The 17,332-nt window shown below is 37.0% G+C and overlaps 1 protein-coding gene across 1 annotated transcript in view; it reads left to right on the top strand.

Moving 5' to 3' along the window:
• Positions 1-17,332, top strand: part of DHX9 (DExH-box helicase 9) — a 56,869-nt gene that overhangs the window by 3,276 nt on the left and 36,261 nt on the right. The window contains exons 3-6 of the mRNA XM_060131957.1: positions 869-1,009; positions 13,205-13,319; positions 16,309-16,421; positions 17,023-17,171. Of these exons, the coding sequence (XP_059987940.1) occupies positions 869-1,009; positions 13,205-13,319; positions 16,309-16,421; positions 17,023-17,171 (518 nt within the window). The remainder of the gene's footprint in view (positions 1-868; positions 1,010-13,204; positions 13,320-16,308; positions 16,422-17,022; positions 17,172-17,332) is intronic.

Raw genomic sequence — 17,332 nt, 5'->3', positions numbered from 1 at the left:
AGTAGAAAGTATATCAATTCTTTTTTTAAAAAATTATATATTTTTTTTTATACAGCAGGTTCTTATTAGTTATCCATTTTATACACATCAGTGTATACACGTCAATCCCAATCTCCCAATTCATCCCACTGCCACCACGCCCCTCCCCACTTTCCCCCCTTGGTGTCCATACGTTTGTTCTCTACATCTGTGTCTCTGTTTCTGCCTGGCAAACCAGTTCATCTGTACCATTTTTCTAGGTTCTGCATATATGTGTTAATATGCGATATTTGTCTTTCTCTTTCTGACTTCACTCTGTATCACAGTCTCTAGATCTATCCACGTCTCTACACATGACCCAATTTCATTCCTTTTTATAGCTGAGTAATATTCCATTGTATATATGTACCACATCTTCTTTATCCATTCGTCTGTCAGTGGGCATTTAGGTTGCTTCCATGGAAAGTAGATCAATTCTTGATTGCTTCAAGTCAGAGTACTTTAAAATAAATACAAGTAGAGAGCTTGTTCTTGGGTCTTATAAAGTCAGATTTTAATGTGGAACATTCTGTTACATGAGACGAGATTGGGCGCATTCAGGGTGGTAATGGCCATAGACTGGAACATTCTGTTACGTGAGAAGAGAATATCTGAGCCACATAAGTTAACATTCTTGTTTTTGGATTAGTTTATTACTAGACAACACGAATTAAGCTTTTTTAAATAAGACAGCTGGTGAATTCTCTTGTGTGTTATTCTCAGTGTGTTTATAGAGTATATTTCCAATAGTTAACTGTAGTCTCTTAATGGACTAGTGAATTATGAATTTTTTAAATACCAGAATTACACAGGTCAGTCTCTCAAGGTATTTTTTTCTTGACTGTTAAAGGTTCGAGTGGAAGGATATAATTACACTGGCATGGGTAATTCCACCAATAAAAAGGATGCACAGAGCAATGCTGCCAGAGACTTTGTTAACTATTTGGTTCGAATAAATGAAGTAAAGAGTGAAGAAGTCCCAGCTATTGGGGTAAGTATGGCCAAGCACTCAGACATACGTTATAAGGTTATGCTAATCCAGTATGTATGCAGGCCCAGGGTGATAATTTTTCAATGTTGTTTTCAAATAGTATTTTAATGTGTTCCAGAGTGAACCTTGGCATTTTGTTTTCTCAGAGAACTAGGATGATTTCCTGAAGATTTGGATTTTATTCTCATTATGTACCTGACTTGTGGGCTTGGGAGATCCCTTTAATCTGTATGTCTTATGGTTTTATATATTTCATTCATTCAAAACTGGTTTTTCAGAGCCTGTTGTATTCTGTGTACTTACAAAGATAACATTTTAAACAGAATATAAAAATCAGTAACTTTTTAAAAATATTTATTAATTGGCTGTGCGGGTCTTAGTTGCAGCACATGGGATCTTTAGTTGCAACATGCAGGATCCTTAGTTGGGCATGCGGGATCTAGTTCCCTGACCAGGGAGCGAACCCAGGCCCCCTGCATTGGGATCTTGGAGTCTTAACCACTGGACCACCAGGGAAGTCCCAAAGTCAATAACATTTTAAGATACATTTCCTCCCATTGACATTCCCTTAGATAGTAGAGACAAAATAGTATTTGGTGCAATGGAATATCATTCTTGTGTTTTTGATACCATGATCATTTTAATTATATTGGGAGTATGCAGCAAAAACCCCTTTCCAGTACTGTTTTTAAGAAATAAAGTTTGTCATTTAATTAAAAAATGAAAACTTGCATTTTCACAAAAATTCAGGTGGTGTTGATATTATAATAAGATTCACATTATGATTTAAGTAGATGCCTTAGGTAGTACCCAGTTTTTATAAAACCTTTAGGAATAATCTATCAATTTTAACACTTTTCACTGAGTTTTTGTATTCTGACTTGCTTATAAAGGTAAAAATACATGGTTTTTTTCCTTCCATTGCTTTTACCCAAAAATTGAGTCTTACTTTCTAGTCTACTGTACCACTAGATAATTACAGGATTTTTAATTAGATTGGTTGAACCTTCTATAAAATGAAGGGGTTGGACAAGATGACCTTGAAGACTCTTTCTGGCTATGAAAAGAATGTTGCAAATATCTTTCAAATGTTTGAAGCTATTGGCCTTTGCTCCATCTGTTATGACCTATTCTGTTTCTTTTAGCCTCTTCCTCCCTCTTGTAGTGTAGGTCTGCCTGTGGCAAATTCTCTTTAATTCTTTTATGGAAAACTATTTTTATTTTATCTTCTTTCTTGAATATTTTCACTGGATATACAATTCTGAGGTGCCAGTTCTCTTTTCTTTCAGCACTTTAAAGATAACGTTCTGTTGTCTGCGAAGCCAGCACTAATCAAATCATTTCCCTCTATATGTAATGTTTTCTTTGGTTGCTTTCATTTTTTTTATCTTTGGTTTCTAGCAGTTTCACTGTGATATAACTATGCATGGTTTTATTTGTACTTATCCTGCTTGGGGTTTGCTGAAATTCTTGAATCTGTAAATTTATGTCTTTCACCCAATTTGGGAAGCTTTGGGCTATTATTAAAAAAAATTTTTTTTCTGCCTCATTTTTTGGTCTTCTTTTTCTGGGACTCTTATGTTACGTGTATGTTAAACTTGCCGATATTATCCCAAAGGTCCTGGAGGCTCTCTTCTTTTTCTCCTCTCTCTACTCTTCAGATTAGATGATTTCATATATATATGTATGTTCAGTATATGTTGAATATAATCAGTGTATTCAGGTTCACTGATTGCTTTCTCATTTCCATTTTGCTGTTAAGTCCATCAGTGATTTTTTTTTCAGATGTTTTTTTCATTTGTAGAATTATCACTTTTTTTTAACAGACTTCATTTTTCTGATAGCATTTCTTACCTTTTCATTTATTATAAGCATATGTTCATAATATGACTGTGAATTTCCTTTATGTCACTGACCATAGTTATAATAGCTGCTTTAAAATCCTTTACTGCTAATTCTAACATCGGGCCATCTCAGCTTGGGCTCTGTTGATTGTGCTTTCTCTTGAGATTTCTCCTCTTTGTATGTCAAGTAATTTTGGATTATATCCTGGGCATTGTGAATACTATGCTGTGAAGACACTAAATAATGTTATTCCTCCAAAGAGTATTTATTTTGTTATTGTGTTGTTAAGCAATTAATTTAGTTGGACCCAAACTGCAAACACTATCTTTTGAGTGATAGCTCAAATCTCACTTCAGTTTTCTGATCCTATGCTAGGAGGCTTGGAGTCTTTCCTGTATATATGTAGTTCAGGGGTTAGCCAGAGATTTGGGGAGAGTTTATACACAAAATTTGAGATTGCTCCTTTCCTTTCCAGGATTCCTTTCACACTTTTTAGCAGCTTTGGTTTCCCCAAATTCTTACCCTCTGATATGTCAGGCCAGGAAGACTGGGTTTTCTGTTGAGTTTTAGCTGCCTCACATGGTCTTCCCTAGAGCTAAAAGGCATAATAAACAGGAATTATACCCTTGCTATTTCTTGCTTTCTCATTTCAAGTTCCTTCCAGAATCTGCCAGCTTTTGTTTATTTTTTAGTGCCTGTGTATAGTTGAGGGGGTTTTAGGGGTGTTTTAGTTCTTGTTTTTATTTTCCTAGAGCTCATGTTATCTGCAGGAGTCAGTCTAGTAGAAGCTTACTTGGGCATACCATAAACAATATCCTACTTTCAGTTTTTTCTTGTTAGCATTTTAGCACATTCAGATTTTTCCCATTAAATGCTCTGAATGTGCATTTTCTGCTTTCTCCCTCACTTCTTCCAGCTACACTGGCCTTCTTGCAGTTCCTCAAATATGCTGGCATCTTTTCCACCTCAAGACTTTCGTACTTAACTGTTCCTTCTGCCTGTAGTGCTCTTCCTCAGCCATCCTGTTTAAAATTGCAAATCTGCTGTTACACTGGTACTTCTTATTTCCTTTCACTGTTACATTTTTCTTCATAGCACTTACTAACTTATAGCCTGCTGCTTCTCAACTGGAAGTCATCTTGTCCCACAGGGATGTTTGGCAATTTGTGGAGACATTTTTGTTGTTACAACTGGAAGGGAGTGGTGGTGACACTGACATCTAGTAGGTGGAGGCCAGGGGTGCGGCCAAATATCCTACAATGCACAGGACAGCATCCTACAACAAAGAATTATCCAGCCCAAAATGTCAGTTATACTAAGATTGAAAAACCCGCTTCTAACCTAGTTTTTCCCCCTAGATCGTCATATTAGAATTAAATTCATGAGAGCAGAGGATTTTTTTGTCTGTTTTTAGTTCATTGCTGTGTCTCTAGCATCTAGAATAGTTCCTGGCCCATATAGCAGGCATTTAATATTTTTTGGTTAGATGAATGAATGAATGGTGAATGGATGAATTTGGAAAAATATTATATCACAAGCCAGTCTTTACTTTTAGATACCATCTTTATTTCACCTCCCCATCCCTGCCAAACCCTGTTTGTGTCACTTCACTTGCGTTTTCACTCAACAGAATGCACTTGCCAAAAATGACCTGTTTCTAAATGCAAAGGATACTTAAATTTTTTTTATTTTAATTTTTTTTATTTTTTGCGGTATGCGGGCCTCTCACTGTTGTGGCCTCTCCTGTTGCGGAGCACAGGCTCCGGACGCGCAGGCTCAGCGGCCATGGCTCATGGGCCTAGCCACTCCGCGGCATGTGGGATCTTCCTGGACCGGGGCAAGAACCCGTGTCCCCTGCATCGTCAGGCAGGCTCTCAACCACTGCACCACCAGGGAAGCCCTACTTAAATTTTTTATTGTGGAAAGTGTCAAATGTGTATCAAAGCAAGTATAGGAATGATATGAACCCCTATGTTCCCATAATCCAGTTGCAGCCTTTTTCAGCATGGCCAATCATGATTCATCTCTATAATTTCTATCTATATTTTTCCTTCTGGATTATTTTGTAGCAAATCCCAAACATCCTGTGATTCATCTGTTACTGTTTCAGTTTGTATCCCTAAAAGATAATCCTTTAAAAAACATAGCAATTCCATTATCAAACCTAAAAAAAAAATTGAAGAATAGTTTCTTAATATTCCCAAATACCCTCAGTATTCAGATGTTCCTTGTTTCATAAATCCATTTTAATCCATTTTTAATAGGTTATTTAAATCATGCTCCAAATGATGTCCATATACTACAATTGATTGATATCTAGTCTTTTAATCATTAGATTCTCTCTCCCTCTTCCTTTGTCTCTAATTTTTCTTTGGAATTTGTTGTTGAAGAAAGCATGTTATTTATTCTTTAGTTTCCCACAGTTTAGATTTTGCAGCTGTATCCCTCTGGTATCATAAAACATGTTTCTCTGTTCCTCTATTTCCCATATTTAGTGGTTAGATTAGAGACTTGATCAGATTCAGATTTGTTTGGGGAAGAGGGGCAGGAGCAAGAAATTTCCAAAGGTGATGGTCTGTACTTCATCAGGAGGAGGTGCATGATGTGACGCTAGCAGCCATTGATATCACCGTGTAGATTTATTTCATTAGCACATTCCTTTGATTTCTGGCTGGAATACTTTTATAACAAGAAACCGCCTTAAAAAGCAAAAACAGAACCTCTCCTTATCAATAATTTAGTCACTCTGAGATATAATTTATACAGAAAAAGCAAGATAAATGTTTTGATTCTTTCCCTTTAACAATTAAAAGAGGGCTTCCCTGGTGGCGCAGTGGTTTAGAGTCTGCCTGCCGATGCAGGGGACACAGGTTCGTGCCCCAGTCCAGGAAGATCCCACATGCCGCGGAGCGGCTGGGCCTGCGCATCCGGAGCCTGTGCTCCGCAACGGGAGAGGCCACAACAGTGAGAGGCCGGCGTACCGCAAAAAAAAAAAAAAAAAACAATTAAAAGAAATAAGTTTGTCCCTAGCGTCTTCCAAAGGTTACCAGCTAGGTTTTTTCCCACAATTATTATGAACTCATTGATTCAAATATATAACATTTTAATCCATTATTTTTATTGTTGATGTTTATTTTAAGTTGTCCCATTTTGGACCAGTAGGACCCTCTTCACATTGATTTCTAAGTTCATTTAACCTTAGTCTTTGATCACTTTCATGCTTTGTGGCATACCATATGTTTGGCTCAACTTGAATTTTCCTATCTCAGATCTGGAATCAGCCATTTCTTAAGATCCCTGGTTCTTTTCACTGGGGGTTGATTTTTAGAGGCCACAAACTGAGTGCCAAGAAGTTACTACTAAATTGGTCATTGTTTTAGCTTTTTCAGTGTACACAGCTTGGGAAAAATTTTTCCAAGACAAGATATATTTTGAGTTCAACCTGATGCTTCCAGTTTAAATTCAGAATTGCAGGGCTTTTGCTTAACTTCAGTGTAGATCTGTATGTCCATTCTCCCCCAATCCAAAAACCATGGTTCCTTGCAGTGCCCCAACATAATTACTCTGTTGCTTTATTCAATATACATGTACAACAGTCTCCACTGTAAATTCCACTGCTACCACCAATAATATGATTACTGAAAAGTTTAACATTTTTTGCAATTTTTTTCATATTTAGGGTGTATCCTACTATAGACATACAAATTACTGCACTTTAAAGTTTGAAATAATTCCTGTTCGTGATCATACTCTCAGCTCTATACTCAGGTTCATCTGTTTCATTTTGCTTTTGATTTTTAGGGATCACCTTTTTAAAATTGGAGAACTGAATTAAATAGTTACATAGTTTTGATGTTAAATTAACAAAAGAAGTATATTTAGAAAAGTCTGGCTTCTGTTCCTGCCTCCTCCATCCTTTTTCCTGTCTTCCAGTTTTTTGTTTTTGATATATAGTTTTGGGTCAACTTTTTTCTAATTATAAACAAAAAAAAGAAAAAAATGTATATGTATTACTATCCCTTATCCCAACTCTTTCTTAAATTAACACTATCTTATTGTGTACACTTTTCTTTTTCTTTACCTACGTGTTTTTCACTTCCATAATACCATAGTTATTCAACTAGCCTCTATTGATAGAGTTTTGTACTATCTTTTTACTGTTACTTACAATGCTGACATGAATAGCCTATAGATTATGTGCATGTATGCATATGAATTTTTGTATTTTTGCTAATCTGTCTGTGGGACAGATTCCTTGAAATGGGATTGCTGGGTCAAAAGATACATGCCCATGTGATTTTGCAAGCTATTACAGTTTTCTCTCTCCATAGGATAGGAATTGTATTTTGCAATTTTCACCATTCCAGTCATTTCCAGTGGTTCTCAATAGGGGCAGCTGCCCCCCACCGGGGTGTGGTGTCAGTGGCAATATATAGGTAACATTTTTGACCAAGGGGGCAGGGGTGGGCTGCTACTGGCATCTAGTGGGTAGAGGCCAGGGACAGTCCACCACAACAAAGAATTAACTGTCCAAAATGTCAGTAGTGTCAGGGTAGAGAAACCTCAGTCTACCACCTCACCACTGCTCTATTTTTGTCAGTCTGTGGTAGATATCTCAGTATACCTTTAATTTGCCTTCCTTTTATTTTGAGTGAAGTTGAAGATCTTTTGGCATTTAAGGGCCATTTGCATTTCTTTTTCAATGAACTTGTTCATATATTTTACTCATTTTTCTGTTATTTTTTAAGTTATTTGCATATTAGCAATAGTAATCCTTTATCTGTGATATGTTACAAATATTTTTTTTCCCAGCTTGTCCTTTATATCTTTGTTTTTGCGTGTGGTATTTTCTGCCATACCAAAAAAAGATGTTCTTAATGTAAACTGAATACTCCCCCACCCCTCCCTTTTTTTTACCTAATTGGTGTTCAGCTTTGTTTTTCACATCCTCCATCTCAACACACTCTTCCTTTGTCTTCTCTATCACCCCGTCTTCGTGATTTTCTTCCTGTCTCTCTGACTGCTCCTTAATTTTGTGTTCTATCATTCCCTCACTTAGTAGGGTATGGTCCTATACCCTTAAGTATTCCATACCATAGTTATCCCATCCTTTGTTCATACTACTCTGTAAGCTTTGCATTCTATCAGGTATTGGTACTTGAATCTTTTTTGTAATGAATGCATCAATCCTTAACTTTTACTTAGACTAAACCATAATTAATCTTTTGATATCATTTGACATGGAGCTTATATTTCTTCATCTTGAACAAAACTGTTCACCTCAATAGATCAACTTTAAACAAACAGGCATTCCCCAAAAAAGTGACCACAGTGAGAATTTATGAAACTTCCCTGTACAACTTGTCTCTTTTCCTAAACTTGAATTTTTAAATTATGTACAGTGAACAGTTTTTCTGGCCTTGCTTCCTTCTATTAGATGAAAATCTTTTTTGTTTTTGATGGGGATTTTGTTTGATTTATTCATAGGAACAGTATGCCCTCTGAAATAATGAACCTATTTTGTCACCTGTGTTGGGCGGGGGGTTGGTCACATCAGTCTGTAGGTGAGTCTACGTCGAATACTGTGTTGAATTCTTAATGTAATATTGCAAGATTATCAGAATGCTTGAACCATTGTACATTTCACTGTATCACCTATATCAACAGATTTAGTAGTTTTGGTAGTCTTTTAAAAAATTATTTAATTTAAGAGATAAAAAGTGATAGTGTTCTAATTTGTGTTTCTTTCGTTATTAATAAGTAGACCATTTGTTCTAAATGTTAATTATTTCTAACTTCCTTCTTTGAATTGTCTATTTGCTTATCTATTGGTAGTTCATGTTTTACTATTAGTTCTCGAATTTAAAAAAATAACATTTTTTTACAGTGTTTAATACATGTTCATTGCAGAAATTTTAGAAAACATAAAGATTATTAAAAAGACAACATAAATAAACCATAGTATTGCCAGTGTCGCTAAAATCTTTATTTTTATTTAGATACTTAAATGTGTATTTTAACATGATAGGATACAAATTGCGTATACTATTTTATAACCTTGTTTTTTCGCTTATCTTAATATAATAAACATTTTCTCATGTCATTAAACCTTCCTTAGGGCAGAGCCAAGTTTGTGCACGATGATACGCCTTTTAATACCCCTTTCTGCATCTTAATCTTAATAGATCAGTAAATGTAAAAAAGGAAATCCTTCCTGTCTTAGTGCTGCTATAACAAAGTACCATAGACTGAGTGGCTTATAAAGGTTCTGTCTGATTCAGTGTCTGGTGAAAGAGCTCTCTGCTTTGCTTTTTTTATTTTTTTTTTAGTAAGGGCACTGTACCCTTTCAGGTGGGCTCCACTCTCATGGCCTTATCACCTCCCATAGGCCCTGACTTCTGGTACTATCACATTGGATCTTAGGATTTCAATATATGAATTTTGGGGAGACACAGGCATTTAATCCATAATACTCCCCATCACTGGAAAGTAGGAGGTTGTCCCACTAACAAAACCTCAATCTTGAAGAAATTTTTTCTTAAGTTGATGTAGATAGAGAGTGAGGTAGAATGGAATTGTGGCCCTGGAGTGGCAAGGTGGTGGAAAGAGGAAAGGCAAGTAAACATTGTGGCACCAGTGCTGCTCACTGGTTTTTTGCTGGGACCTGGCTATTAATGGTGTCCCAGGAGTAGGCTGTACTTTGCCTCAAGCCCTGTGCTATCTGTGTAAAGAAATCTTTCAGTCAAAAAGATTGAAAATAAAGACATAAATAAAGCTGTACCAGGCAGATGAAGTACAAAATAAAGTAGGAGTAGCAATATTAATATCAGAGCAAACTTTAAGGAAGGAAGCAGCAAAGGCAACAAAGACAAAGAAACATCAATTCACAGTGTATCAGTCGGTCTAGCATTAGAAATGCTAATGTTTGTATTGGCAAAACCAAGATGGTAGTGGGAGACAGTGGCAAAGGGACCAAAAAATTCCAAACACTTGGAAATTTGAATTCTTAGTTCTAAGTGAAAATTTAAAATTACAATTACAGACTGTTTAGATAACATTTTCTATCAAAACTCTGGAGTGCCAGAGGAATATTCTATTCAAAGGAACATCATCGAATGCTTTTATTTTTGTACAAGGAATAGTTTTTTAAATGAATGGGCTAATAAGTTTCAATTCAGGAAGATACACCAGATAAAACAGGAGGAAATTAATAAAGGCAAAATCAGAAATTGCTGAATTAGAAAGGAAAAAAGTATCAATAAAAGTGATAAAAATTTTTGATGTTCTTTGTAAAAGATAAATAGTCCATCCCAAGTCTAATTAAGAAAAAAGTAACTAGATTCACAGTCCTTTATCAAAAACTCACGTGGTTAGATGGGTTTGAGAATGCAGCATGTTTCGTATTTGAGAAAAGTAATTTGTTGCACATACCATATTTTATGACACCTCTAGCAGATCTGAGTCAGAACTCTGTAATCCGACTTTTTTACTATATCACATTGATGAGTCTAGAAGAAATATCTACTCAGTGATCAACTTAATAGAGGTTTTAAAAAACATATGTGATGGGATTAAGTGCTTATTACCAATAAGGTACTTAGGAAATGGAGTAGAGAAATACTTCCTAGACATGCTAAGAGGTATCATCTAAAAATAATAGTGAACACTGTATTAAAAAAGTGCTGCTCAAAGTGTTTGTTACAGTTTGTGAAGAGGTAAATACAGAAATGAGTAAGAATTTAGAAATACTTAATGATATTTTGACAGTAAACTTGTGTTTGTTGAATCTAATAATTAGAAAACTTGGGCTTGTATTTTATGTTTTTCTATTTCATATTTCTAGGAATTTATTTTTGGTATATTTTACAAAAATATTGTTCCCAGTGGATTAGGGGAAAAAACTCAAAGCCAGTTCTTCATTGCGGATAGTTGGAGATGCCCTGCTCTAGGGGAACTTCTGTAAAGTTAAAACAAGACCAAGGTGTCCACTGTCACCACCATTACTCAGTGTAATGCAGTAAATAAAAAGGAATATGTAGAAAGAAATGAGGTGTAAATATTATAAAGAATCTAATTGGACACATACCTTACTATAATAGTAAAAATTATAAAGAACTTGTGCATATGTAGTTTGTAGGACCTGTAAGAACAGTGCAATGGACTTTCACTGAAGGATAGCATGAAGAACTCGTAAGAGTCTGAGATTTTACCATACTTGCAAGCTAACAGTTCAGACTGCCACAGTTTCATAGATACTGACAGAAGACACAAGACTTCTGAGTCAGAGACAAAGGATGTTACTCATGGGATGGTAGGCACCATACTCTTCATGTTTGCCTCAGTTCCCCCTTGTCCCTGAACCCCTTGGGGGACGGTGTGGAGTAGGTCCAGGTGGATGCTGAGGACACAGTGGGTCTGTATCACAGCTGAGGCACCTGAGCTTAAGGAAAGCCCCCAGTGTTGGGGGGCTGCTGGCAAACCTGCCGGCTATCTTCATCATACTTGTTAGGAAACAAACCTGCCTCCTACCCTGGAGGAAGATACTGTCTTCATTTTGCAAGTTTATTTGCTCTCCAAGCATCCTTGAAAAAATGTTTAAATAAAACTTGAAAAAGCTTGAGATATCTGTGGGGAATTGTCTCAGCAGATAGAAAAGTGATGAAATGTAGAGCCACATATTTGGGCGCGCGTGTTACTGGAAGATGTCAGCCGGTGGGAGTGTTATTGTAAGACAGCAGCCAGCTCATTGTCAGGAAGTCCGTTCTCCCTGAGTAAGTTCTATAAATTTAACATAATATTTGGTAAAATAGATGAAAAGGGTAATTAGGAAAAATTATTGCTGAAGAATTTGAAGAAGTTAAAAGTATTAGCCATTCCTACTATATATTAATAAAGATTTTTAGTTATTTTTAGTTTGCAGTAACTAAATTTGCATGATACTAGTTTCAGGATGGGGAGGGATGGTATATGCATACATGTGCCTATGTGTGTATGCAAATAACGTAGAACAGGTCTCAGGATAGGAAAGGCCATTTTACTGAGGTGTCACAGCAGAAACTAGATTTGACTGCGGAAACAAAAACAAAATAACGTTAAGCAGCGTTTAACAAAGATAAAAGGAAAAGGACAAATTATTTTGCAACGTGTATGACACAGTGAATAGCACTGAAATACTAAATTCTTAGAAATTAGTGGGAATGATGAATTATCCAGATAGAGTAATGGGCAAATAAAATGTAAATGAAAATAACCGGTCACCATAACAACAAAACAAAACTAATACTGGTAAAGATGTAAGACGTATGCTGTAATTCCGAGGATTGGTGAGGCTGTGGGGAAGTAGGTTCTCATATAGAGTGCAAGCTTGGAAGTCAGCCTTTCTGTAGAGCGCTATGGTGCTTTTTTAAATCTTGATGCCTTTTAACCCAGGAAGTTCCCTTCCGTGAATTTTTCTCAAAAGAAATAAGCCAAAGTACAAAGAGTTTATGGCAATGCTGTTTTATGATTTAAGATTGGCTACAATCTGAATGTCTGCTAACATGGAGACTGTGATCTCTTAACAGTTCCTATTTTTCTTTTCTGGTAGTATTGTATTATAGTTGACATACTGTGTATTTATTTGTTGTTTATTTAGCTCTGTAAGAATACAGAATTAGAATGTAGCTGTTTGAATATAGCTCTGTAACTACAGAACATCTGGTTGGTTCATTATTTTATCCTCAGTACCCATAATAATGTCTACCACGTAGATGTCTCTTAACAGATGCTTCTTGGAAGTTGAACATATTTATAAAGGTATTAAGTGGAGGGACTTCCCTGGTGGTCCAGTTGTTCAGAATCTGCCTTCCAATGCAGGGGATGTGAGTTCGATCCCTAGTTGGGGGGAACTAAGATCCCCCGTGCTGTGGGGCAGCTAAGCCCATGCATTCCACAACTACTGAGCGTGGGTGCTCTAGAGCCCGAGCAACACAACTAGAGAGAAGCCCATGTGCCGCAACTGAGACCTGACACAGCCAAATAAATAAATAAATAGATATTTTATTTAAAAAAAGATACTAAGTGGAAAAGATAAATTAACGATACAGCATAAACTTTTTGTGGAAAAAAGATCCCACTTTTTGTGGAAAAACTGTATTCATCTACATAATTATGTAATCTCCAGATGGAAAATTATGAATATTTTTACTGCCTGAAATGAGAGCATAACAGTTTTATAATACTGAAAAACAAAGATGTTAATATTATGAGGAAAGGAGGGGTGACACGTGGACCTCCTCTAAGAATAAAAGAATTTAATAGTCTCTGGAGGCGAAATTACTGACACTGCCTTGACTTTTCAAACTCTTGCAGGTAGCACCCCCTCCGCCCCCAATTACTGATGTACCTGACAGCACAGCAGATACTGGTGGAGGTTTACCAACAACCATGGGAGGACCTCTTCCTCCACATCTGGCTCTCAAGACAGGTAAGGGACTTGAATGTGTGCACATGACTGAGAGTAAGATACATGATCTTGCATGGTCATCATCTTTCTTTCTCACTTGGATAGATAGAAATAACTATAGTAAACTCATAATTTTCAGAGAACCTAAGAACTATATAATACCACCAAATTATTTAATCTCTTTTATAAATTGGTACAGCTCAATTCCTTGCTGTCTTTAGCTTTTACTAGTTTTTGATCCCTGGATAGATTTTGCACAGGCTAGAACATTTGGTTAAAGGGGTCTTATTTACTGCCCTTTCTTGTTTCTAACTTATTTCTACCAAATATATTGTAGGCTTGTTTGTTTGCCTTATGGATCCCAGTCATTGCTGAATTCTATATATACCAAAACTTTATTAGTGTGTCCGCTGTAGGGTAGATTAAGTGGAATATTTGTCAAATTGCCTAAGTCTCAGATCCAGTGTTTATGAAACAAGAATAACAGTAGTACTTACTTATAAGATTATTATGAAGAGTAAACTTTTAAAAAGCATATAATAAACTTGATAGAGTTTCAGTCAATATTAACTGCTATTTTTAGTTATTCTGCTTTCTCGTCAAGATTCATCACTTTTGAACACCTTTTAAGCTTCTCCTTATTTCCGTCTCTAGCACTGGTAGTTAGCTTTCTTTCAGGATCATACTTAGCAAAGAAACCATTTTATCATTTAATCAGCTATTATTGGGTTGGCCAAAAAAGTGCCTTTGGTTTTTAAGTAAAAATAAAAGGCACATTTTTCATTTTCACCAAGAACTTTATTGAACAACGAACGTATCCACCCTTTTGTTCCACTACCTTCTACCATTTTTTAGGCAACTTCATAATTCCATCTTCCCAAAACTTTTTAGCTTTTTGAGCAAAAAACTGTTCTAGGTGCCTTTTACAGTCTTCCAGGGAATTGAAATTTTTTCCATTAAGAGAATTTTATAAAGAGCTAAATAAATGGAAATCTGAAGGTGCAATGTCTGGTGAATACGGTGGATGAATCGGAACTTCCCAGCCAAGCTGTAGCAGTTTTTGCCTGGTCATCAACGAAACATGTGGTCTTGCATTATCCTGGTGGAAGGTTATGCGTTTTCTGTTGACTAATTCCAGACGCTTTTCGTCGAGTGCTGCTTTCAGTTGGTCTAATTGGGAGCAGTACTTGTTGCAATTAATGGTTTGGTTTTCTGGAAGGAGCTCATAATAGAGGACTTCCTTCCAGGCCCACCATATACACAACATCACCTTCTTTGGATGAAGACAGGCCTTTGTTGTGGTTGGTAGTGGTTCATTTCGCTTGCCCCATGATCTCTTCTGTTCCACATTATTGTACAGTACCCACTTCTCATCACCTGTCACAATTTGTTTTAAAAACGGAACGTTTGGGGGCTTCCCTGGTGGCGCAGTGGTTGGGAGTCCGCCTGCCGATGCAGGGGACGCGGGTTCATGCCCCGGTCCGGGAAGATCCCACATGCCGCGGAGTGGCTGGGCTCGTGAGCCATGGCTGCTGAGCCAGCGATCCATAGTGAGAGAGGCCCGCGTGCCGCAAAAAAAAAAACAGAACGTTTGGGACTTCCCTGGTGGTACAGTGGTTAAGAACCCGCCTGCCAGTGCCGGGGACATGGGTTTGAGCCCTGGTCCAGGAAGATCCAACATGCCATGGAGCAACTAAGCCCATGCGCCACTACTGAGCCTGCACCCTAGAGCCCGCGAGCCACAACTACTGAAGCCCGTGCGCCTAGAGCCCACACAGTGCAACTAAGAGTAGCCCCCGCTCACCACCACTAGAGAAAGCAGCAACGAAGACCCAGTGCAGCCAAAAATAAATAAATAAAATAAATTTTAAAGCAATAATTAAAAAATAAATAAAAATGGAGCATTTTCATTATGTTTAAGTAGAGAATCACACGCAGGAAGTACGGTCAAGAAGCTTTTTCTGCTTAATTTACGTGGAACCCAAACATCAAAGTGATTAACATAACCAAGCTGGTGCAAATGATTTTCAGCAGTTGATTTGGATATTTTGAGCATGTCAGCTATTTCCCATGTGGTATAACATTGAATGTTCTCAATTAATGTCTCGATTTGATCTCTGTCAACTTCAACTGGTCTACCTGACCGTGGAGAAATCTCCAGCACGAAATTTCACAAACCGCTTCTGACACGTTCGATCAGTCACCGCACCTTTTCCATACACTGCACAAATCTTCTTTTGCATTTCGGTAGCGTTTTCACCTTTCTTGAAATAATAAAGCATAATATGCCGAAAATGTTGCTTTTTTTCCTTCCATCTTCAGTATTAAAATGGGTACACAGGGCTTCCCTGGTGGCGCAGTGGTTGAGAGTCCGCCTACCGATGCAGGGGACACGGGTTCGTGCCCCAGTCCAGGAAGATCCCACATGCTGCGGAGCGGCTGGGCCTGTGAGCCATGGCCACTGAGCCTGCGCTCCGCAACGGGAGAGGCCACAGCAGTGAGAGGCCCGCGTATCGCAAAAAAAAAAAAAAAAAAAATGGCTACACAAAAATTCACCAATTTAGATAAGTCTTTTATTAAATGCTCGCTGATATGACAGCTGTCACATACAATCTAACAAAATTGTTTTAAATGAAGTTAAAGACAACTTTAAGTGCTCCTAGAGCCATCTTACAGGAAAAATCTGAATGAACCTTTTGGCCAACCCAATACATATGCAACAACTTAAAGCTACATTGATAACGTATGCTGGGTTATCAGTCACTTATGATCATTACTTGTAGCACCCCCCTGTATACCATCTTTGGAATTAGCAATTTAGACCTGTATTCAGTCATGTAACACTTTTCAGGTAAGTCATAGAGGTTTCAGGCCCATTTCCAAATAACTGAAACGTTGGATTTCTAATAATGGAGTGCTAAAATCTAAATTAGGAGTATTTTTAAAAAATATTTAGGATCTTCATACAGTTTGATTTATCAAGGGAACAATCATTTTCTTCCCGTAATAGAAAATAATTCTGGAATTGGGGCCTCTGGCTATGGTGCTCCTGGGCCCACCTGGGATCGAGGAGCCAATTTGAAGGATTATTACTCAAGAAAAGAAGAACAAGAAGTACAAGCGGTAAGGCTGTAACCCTGTGTTACACCTCCTGGAATGTGATTTAGGACTTGGTTCATGGCAAGGTTTAAGATATTTGCAACTTAATAAGTTGGTGATTGTTTTAAGTAGTTATTTGAGACTGATTGTTCACCCAAAACACCATAAACCTAAGCTGCCTGTTAAATCTGGTCATTAGAATTGCCTGTGAAATAAAACAATTTTTCATAGTGTTAATAAAAGATCTCTTCATCTGCTTTGTAGGAAATGTAGGTGCCTCAGTAAACGTCCTTTCATGAGCACTCATGGTAAAGGCGTTTTCATAAGACAGAACACTTACTTTTCCACTTGATATATGTAAAGTGTTAAAACCAGCGTAAAAAATTTTGTCAAAGGTTTCTTTGGAACAGTTTAAATACAGTACATTAACTAATAGCTTGTTTATACAATAGGGCCATCACATGGAGTAAAAACTAAATTCTGGCTCAATTTTGACTAGGATTAGAAACTATTAAACAACTTTTGCATTATAAAGCATGGTACAAAAAAGTTATTTTTGTGCGTTAAGTGTACATAACTAAACTAAACTTAGTGGAGCCAAATTTAATTATCATTGATTCAACAGACCCTTGAATCCGAAGAAGTGGATTTAAATGCTGGGCTACATGGAAACTGGACCTTGGAAAATGCTAAGGCTCGTCTGAACCAATATTTCCAAAAAGAAAAGATCCAAGGAGAATATAAGTACACCCAAGTGGGTCCTGATCACAACAGGTTTGCTTGTTTCACTCTTTGCCTTCTGTAGTAAGTTAGGGTTTTGTATAGTCAGTCATTCTATTTTTGTACGTGCTATCTGGTTCAGTTTGTGGATTAGCAGCAAATTGAGAAAAGATATGTTATTTTGCCCAAGAAAAATTGTTATTGATTTGTAATGT

The sequence above is a fragment of the Lagenorhynchus albirostris genome, chromosome 2, assembly GCF_949774975.1.
Source record: "Lagenorhynchus albirostris chromosome 2, mLagAlb1.1, whole genome shotgun sequence".
NCBI classification, from domain to species: Eukaryota; Metazoa; Chordata; class Mammalia; order Artiodactyla; family Delphinidae; genus Lagenorhynchus; species Lagenorhynchus albirostris.
The sequence above is the reverse complement of the archived record's forward strand: the minus strand, read 5'-3'. Positions and strand labels throughout refer to the sequence as shown.